Source organism: Cynara cardunculus (genome assembly GCF_001531365.2).
Source record: "Cynara cardunculus var. scolymus isolate 2C chromosome LG 13, CcrdV1, whole genome shotgun sequence".
Taxonomy (NCBI): Eukaryota; Viridiplantae; Streptophyta; class Magnoliopsida; order Asterales; family Asteraceae; genus Cynara; species Cynara cardunculus.
This window is the reverse complement of record NC_037540.1, coordinates 40785956-40793350: the sequence shown is the minus strand read 5'-3', so window position 1 is coordinate 40793350 and position 7395 is coordinate 40785956. Positions and strand designations below refer to the sequence as shown.

The following is a 7395-nucleotide window of genomic DNA, read 5'->3' as shown; positions in this document are numbered from 1 at the left end:
CTTGTTTCTTCCTCTCTTCTTTTTTGGTCTCTCAGAAGAAAAGTGATGATAAATGATTAAGGGGCCGTTTGCCTAAACACTTACCCGGTAAGCGTCTAACGGTAAAAATCAACGCTATCGCTTACTTACTTGGTAAGATTTTAGTCTACCAAAACGACATCATATGTAACAACTTACCGAGTAAGCGCTAACCGTGGTAATAGTTGTCGCCATCACTTACCGAGTAAGACTCTAGGTCCTTGCCTTCTCTCTTACCGGGTAAAATTCTTGGTCCTTGCCATATTCATCCGGTGAGGTAATGTGAATTGGTAAGCGGTTACTTGAGTAAGCATTTGGTAAAAGGCCCCTAAGTTTTGTTGATATGAATATAGGTGGTTCGTTAAAAAGTCTTGAAGGGGGGCACTTATTTGAAGGAATCTTTGATTGTTAAAAAGAAAGACATTTATTTTAGAACTTCATTGCCTACCCAAAATATGCTTTTGGAAACAGACAAGCAATGGCTAAAAACCTTCTACATAAGTATCCAACTATATACAATTCTATCCATAGGATGCTCTAATACTGACTAAAAACCCCCCCATAAAACAGCATTCCCTTGTCTTCTTTAATGACCTTCTTCTCATGTCTTCAATTCTCTTAATTCTTGTTCCCATAGAACAGAATTCCCTTGTAGATTTTACTTTGAAAATGCTTATTAAAATCAGTTAACTTTTCAAAACCTTTTCTTTTATGAGAAAATGACTTGTAAATGTTCATATATGGTTTCATCATCCAAACGGAAGTTAGAAGTACCAAGGAAGTTAGCGTGATGTGATGTTATTAACCCTGCATCATGATCGAAACCCCACGACATTTTGATCCATTATTTCTTCATTCCTAGTGAATTTCTGGTGCAGGAGATGTACTTGTAATTGTTCAGTTCGTTGATATGAATCCATATTCTTGTTATTGATGATCACGGTGAATTCCTCCTTGATTGTTCTCAAGATTCAGGGAGCTTCTAAAGACAACCAACCAGGTGAAATGTTATTAATTTATTTCTAAAATGGACACAAGATAGAAAGAGATCGATGAATATATTGTGCCTCTTCTGCTGCATCTTTGAGTCTTCTCTTTCGATCTCCAACTTTTTTTTACCTCAAGAAGGTTTTGATCTTTGTCAATGTAAATGGTTTTGATCATGAGTTGGAATTGAGGCATTTCGTCTAAAATAGTTGATCGGTGGATTATATTTGCAGTAAATCAGCGGCTTCAAGTTGTCCATGAACAACTGCATACCTGCGTACGCCATCTTGTTTCTTTGCTACTGTTTGGTCTTGTAAAATCAAGCAGCTTTCAGCTTTATTCTTTCTCAATATTTGTGATATTTCTCTGTTTTCTTGTTCTTCAAGTGGTATGATTACAGGTTATCTTGAGATTTTGTGAGTGTTTCTCATTCTAGCAAAACGAGCGATCTATGCAAGGACAATTCTTGATCTACTTGCATCAATTCGTATCTGCAAGGACAAAACTTGTGGACAGTTGCAAAGGGAGCACTGAGGAGGATGCAAATGGTATTTGACTAAAATGGAAAGATCAAAGTAGGAAAAGCAGTGTTCACTTTAAAGACGACAACTGAAGACGATATCTTGGAGCACATTTGGGGTGCTGAAACTTGGAAAGAAAATTTACAAAATGATAATGAATGAACACCATTTAGTTAGAACATATGTAGCAAATATCGTTTCCTCATTCTATCATGTTTGACCTCTCTCAATCTCTGACTCCAATCTATCAACGGTCATCTTCAACTCGGGCTGTTTGACAGTTTCTGAATGGTTTAATGCAGAATAATTAAGTTGTCAAAATGATTAAGGTTTCATGGTAAGGGGAAAAAAGAAATCGCATTTGCCATATTATCAAAGAAATCAAAATGACCTCTCGATTGAACAGAAGATCCTTTCAGCTTATTACTATTCCGACTCTGAACCCTCATGATCGGATAAATTAGTGGACAACTCCATTCCATCAACAGTGATCTTCAGCAAAGTGTTTCCCTCATCCCGTTGTTCTTTTTGAATTCTGTTCACAGATTTCATAACAGAGTTGTTCCAGCTGTTAGTTTCAATAAGCTCAAGCGTAGAAATGTCCCCAATTTCATGGGGGACCCCTTCAAGATCATCGCAGTCCCACAACGTTAATCGTCTGAGACATGGGAAGCTTGCACTATGGGCTTCCCACCGTTCGATATTTAAACTCTCAAGTCTCAAGAATTTCAGCTGTCCGAACTGCTGCTCACATGCATCCCACTGTGTTCCTTGAAATGCATTGTCTATTAGTTTGAGAACCTCCAGGTTAGGCAACGCTTGAATGATCGACATATCGCTCCAAGGTAGACCACACCTTACAAGTGCAAGTTTTTTCATCGATGTAGGGAACCAAATGCGATTCAGTAAGCTTTGTTGATGTTTAGGGCCCTTGAGCGCCAAACTTAACTTCAAGTTCTCAAGGTAAGGGAGATATTCAAAGCGACATTCCTCATCCGGTACAAGAGTATATTCAAGCTTCTTGATGTTGGGAAAACATCTCCCAAAACTATCGACTCCATCTTCCAACCTCACACTCGAAATGGATTCCAAATTCATTGGTTTTTTAATAGCAGGAAGAAGAAGTTGCTTGTTACTCCACAAATGCCTCAAGTTTACCAGATCTGATATGTTACCGGGTAAAGAAGCCACACGGACAAAACTCATTTTAACAATGAGTGTTTGGAGACTCCAAAAATTGCATATCGAGGATGGGAAACGAAATGAAATCCAAATTGCAAGGTACCTTAAGTGAACCAATGATTTCAACTCTTCTGCAAAATAGATAATTAGCTTGGACCTTTGTAGATCATGTTAGGACTGAAAAATCAGTRTTAATTGTATTCGTCTTGAAAGATTAATTTTAGTCTATAATTGTAAAGTCAGCGTGTTTGACTTTCTTAGACTAGTTTGACTTTGACTTTGTATTAATATGTTGACCATATAAATATGGTTTAATCTTTGTAATTAGAAGAAGAGAGCTAATTGTAATATTCATTAATAATAGAAGGTTTGACTGAATTGAGAGGATTGACTTTTCCTCTCAATATTCATAAAGTGTTCATAGTGTTCTTGAATGATAAATCCATGAATCTGCCATTGAAGGAAGCTTAATATGAAGATTGATCAGATATTGTGGACACACAATTGGTATCAGAGCTGGAATGCAAGAAATCAGGAAAAGAAGTTGATCAGATAAGTTTTTTTTTAATTTTTGAATTTTTGTGTTCTTCGTGTTTGTTAATTTTTTTTTTCTCTGTTTGATCCGATTTTATCATAAAATCTTGTGTTTTGGTGTTAAAATCATGATCAAAATGCTCGAAATAGCATTGTGAATCTTTGTTATTCACAAACTTTTGCGATTTGATCAATTTTAATCAAGATTTAATCGGATTTTGTGTTTTAAATTTTTTTCGTGTTCCTGATTTTTTTTTTAAAATCAGTGTTTTTGATCCAATTTTTTGTTAAATTTTTTTTGTTTTTGTGTTTTTGATAGTTTTAATCTGTTTCTTTTTAATTTTTTTTTGTTTGATTTTTTTGTTAATCCTTTCATTTCTAAAGCTAAATTTCAAGATCCAATTTGGTTTAGGCCCAATTTTTTTTAAGCCCATGAGTTGACCGGACTAAGAGTCCGCTTACAGCTTCTTCATATTGCTTCTCAATCTTGAGCGGATAAGAGGAATATCCGGTTGGTGTTCATCGCTTCAATCAGTTTCTAGACAAAGGGTAAACCGCACATAGCATCACCGGATTTCTCAAGCGGTATTCATCTTCACCGCACACCATTTGGGCGGTGTTCATATACACCGCACGCTACTTGACCGGATTTCAAGCGGTATTCATCTACACCGGTCATCACTTGACCGGATTAGGGTTCGGATTCGATCAACAGGTAAAGTTTTTATTTTTTTCTAAGTCTAATCCGATCATAGCATCAACGGATTCTTAAATCGTTCATTACATCACTCGTTTTTTGAAAACCCTTGTCCGATTTCATTTTGTCTGTGTTTTAAGAATCTGAAGTCGCTTCGCAAGCAATCCAATTGTCTCATTTGAATCGAACACAACTAACCTTCAAGATCACAGCAATGATGGTTTTACATTTTCGGTTTTGAATTTGGTCAACATCCGGTCTGTGTTTTTGATCTTTGTCTTGAATTCACTGTCTTGGTCTGTGCTGTTAATCTTGATATAAAAACACAAAGACAAGTTTGATTTTGCTTTTGATTATGTGGAGATTAGTTTGATTTTGGATGACTGCAACAGGATAGAAGATTTTAAAGAATCATCATAGATTTACAGTTTACAGTGTGATTTAACTCATGCTTTATGTGATTTAGATCCATCTGTTGAGTGAATAAGAACACTTCTTGAGTATTTTAAGACTTTTATTGATCGGATCAAGAACTCTTGAGCGGACTGTGAGCAACCTGGTGAGCGATTTAGGATGTCTGTTTTAATAGGTTGTGCAATAAGGTAACAGGTTTTGTAAAAGAATCTGAAGTGTGCTGTTTCTTTTGATTTGGGTGCAACCAGACTCCTTTTCAACATATTTGGAAAGGTCATATGCCAAACAGAATGGGTTATATTGTTAATTGGGGAATTTGGTTTTGATTGCTAATCATATTACTCTGGTTTTATTTTAAGGATTTGTTATCAAGGCTCAAATTTCCTCAGTAAGCAGCCTGTTGCAGACCTGTTATCAAGGATTTGAGCAGACTTTGTGACTGTTTTTTGTTTGGAAAGTAGTAAACAGCAGATGGACTATATTCATTTGTTTGTTGAAACAGCAGCAACAATTAACAGTGTGCAGGTTCTTAGCTAGTTCTTTGCAGAAAGCAGATTGATTTAAAACAGTGTAAAAGCTAAAACCGAAACAGGAGCTGTGTTGTGTTGGTTTAAGAAGTTGAGTTAGCTACACAGTAGCCCAACAAGAAGAACAACAGCTAGCATTTGGTTTATCTGTTCTTGTGTTTTGACAGCAACTAAGTAGCAACATCAGGTGTCTTGATTTTTGATCTTTGACAGCAATGTTTTTGACAGAACCAACAGCAAAGCAAAACATGGAGTTTACAAGCTTTCACATCACCCGTAAACGTTCTTTCTGCAACCGTTACAAGATTTCTATCGATTAGATCCAGAAGGTAAGCCTTTGCAGTAACTTCCATGCTTTGATTTGTAACTTCTTCAATGAATCCCTCAGCCACCCACAAAATTATCAATTTCTTTATATTGATCACAAAGTCTTCTGGGAAGCCTCCTATGTACAGAAAGCACTCTCTCAAGTGATGAGGTAAATGGTCGTAACTTAAACTCAGTGTTTCCATGCATCCTTTTTGGTCGCTAACAATGTACGAACCCGCACCACGAGCAATTTTTTGCCACAAATATTTACTCATTGTTTCTTTTGCTAGAACTCCAGCCATGACAACCACTGAAAGAGGTAGTCCCTGGCATTTTTCTGCTATTTGCATTCCGGGTTTAATCAACCATTCAGGACACTTATCGCCATGGAACACCTTCTCCTTCAGTAACTCCCAGCTTTCATCTTTCGTCAAATAAGGCAACGAGTGGACGAACCCGTGCGGTTTTGCATGCAAAGCAACTTTGTTGAGTCGACTTGTGAGCAGAATTCTACTTCCGGTGTTCTCATTGGGAAAAAATAATTTCAAATCATCCCAAGCCTTAATGCTCCAGATATCATCAATCACAATCAGATACCTCTTACCCGTTAGCTGTTTGTGCAACTTTCCTCGAAGTTGAGAGTCACTAGTTTCTTCAAGGTCTTTTTGAACACCAATGGATGTTAGAATTTGAGTTAAGAAATCCCGTTTTATATATGTTTGAGAAACAGTGGCCCATGCACGCACGCGGAAATGATACACAACAAAACGATCATTGAATACTTTGGTAGCTAGGGTAGTCTTACCAAGTCCGCCCATACCAACAATAGAGACGATACCCAATTGCTTTGTATCTTCAGCAAGTTTGTCACGTATGAGCTAGACATCATGCTCAAGCCCCACAACAATATCTTCCATTAATGACTTCTTCCTTCCTGATGGATTTCTGGTGCAGGAAGGTACAATGGCAGCAGCGGCAGACTGGGTGTCGATTCTCGGAGACGAGCATATCTTCATGTTATCGATGTTGAACTTCATGAACTCCACCTTGATAGACTCGATTGACGTCATAACATTCTCAAGATCCAGGGAGGTCTTATAGATATCAGATGTAGGGGAAAGTCCTCTGTTTCTAAAGTGAAGACCAGACAGAAATAGATTAATGGTATCTTGTGCTTCTTCTGCTACGTCTTTAAATCTGATCTTGAGATTTCTAAGTTTTTCGAGCTCATGTGGATGATGATGATGATGATGATGATGTTGATGGATATTGGAAAGGGTCTGAATGATGGAGGCAAGCTCTTGATAGAGCACTTGAAATTGAGGCCTTTGAGATATAATTATGGATGGATTGTCGTTGATGAATGGAATATCATTGCAGTGGATCAGTTGCTTCAAGTTAGCCATGAACATCTGATCAAGACCTGTGTATGCCATCTGGTCGAACCCAAACGATGGTATGATAATGCAGCTGTTGTTAGGTTGGGTTGGGTTGCGGCAAAGAAAGATAGTTGATCACCGGAGTTTGGTGGACTTCATTCAAGTCAGAAGGGTTGTTAATGTAAATAGTTGAAAGTATGAGGACGGGTTGTGTAATTATATTTTCTTATCTTGAAAGAAGCTAATGTTTCAGATTTTTGTATGGCTCTCGTTTTACCTCCCCCTTTTTCCTCTTTGGTTTTTTTAATTATATAATTAATATATTTTTATATCAATTATATATTGTATTATTATATATTGTAAACCAAAATAATTTCATCTGAAGATGTATATGGAACAAAAATTTATCTAAGGGATGTCTAGAAAAAATGTAAGAAAAATCAGGTTGAGAAAACTTTTGTTCCTTCTTGGATTTGAACCTGGGACTTCCAAACACTTTTGACATTTGGAGACAAACTTAAAGCAATCAGACATCACCCTTATGGTTAGTATACTAACATGAAGCAAAACAATCTTTTAAATCATTTACATCTCAAAAAATAATAAGTTTTAACGATCAACAAATACTCCTCATCACATCATTTTGTCCTTATATTTCATCAAGATTGCATCTTCCAGTAACTTTTATCTCGGATGTACATGTTAATATTGATCGTTTGCTATCATCAACATAAAATTATATATATAGGGGTGGATTCAAATAAAAACCATTCAATTTGTAAAAACCGTGAAAACCTCATTCAACCAATCATAATTTTTCATTTTGT

At 36.6% G+C, this 7395-nt stretch overlaps 1 protein-coding gene across 1 annotated transcript; it reads right to left on the bottom strand.

The window, feature by feature from the left end:
- Positions 1-1636: 1636 nt before the first annotated feature.
- Positions 1637-6797, bottom strand: LOC112525061 (putative late blight resistance protein homolog R1B-13). Its single transcript, XM_025135000.1, is given in 2 exon segments — positions 1637-2754; positions 5052-6797. Coding segments are annotated over 2 exon segments (2376 nt in total). The 5' UTR covers positions 6626-6797; the 3' UTR covers positions 1637-1952.
- Positions 6798-7395: the final 598 nt, after the last annotated feature.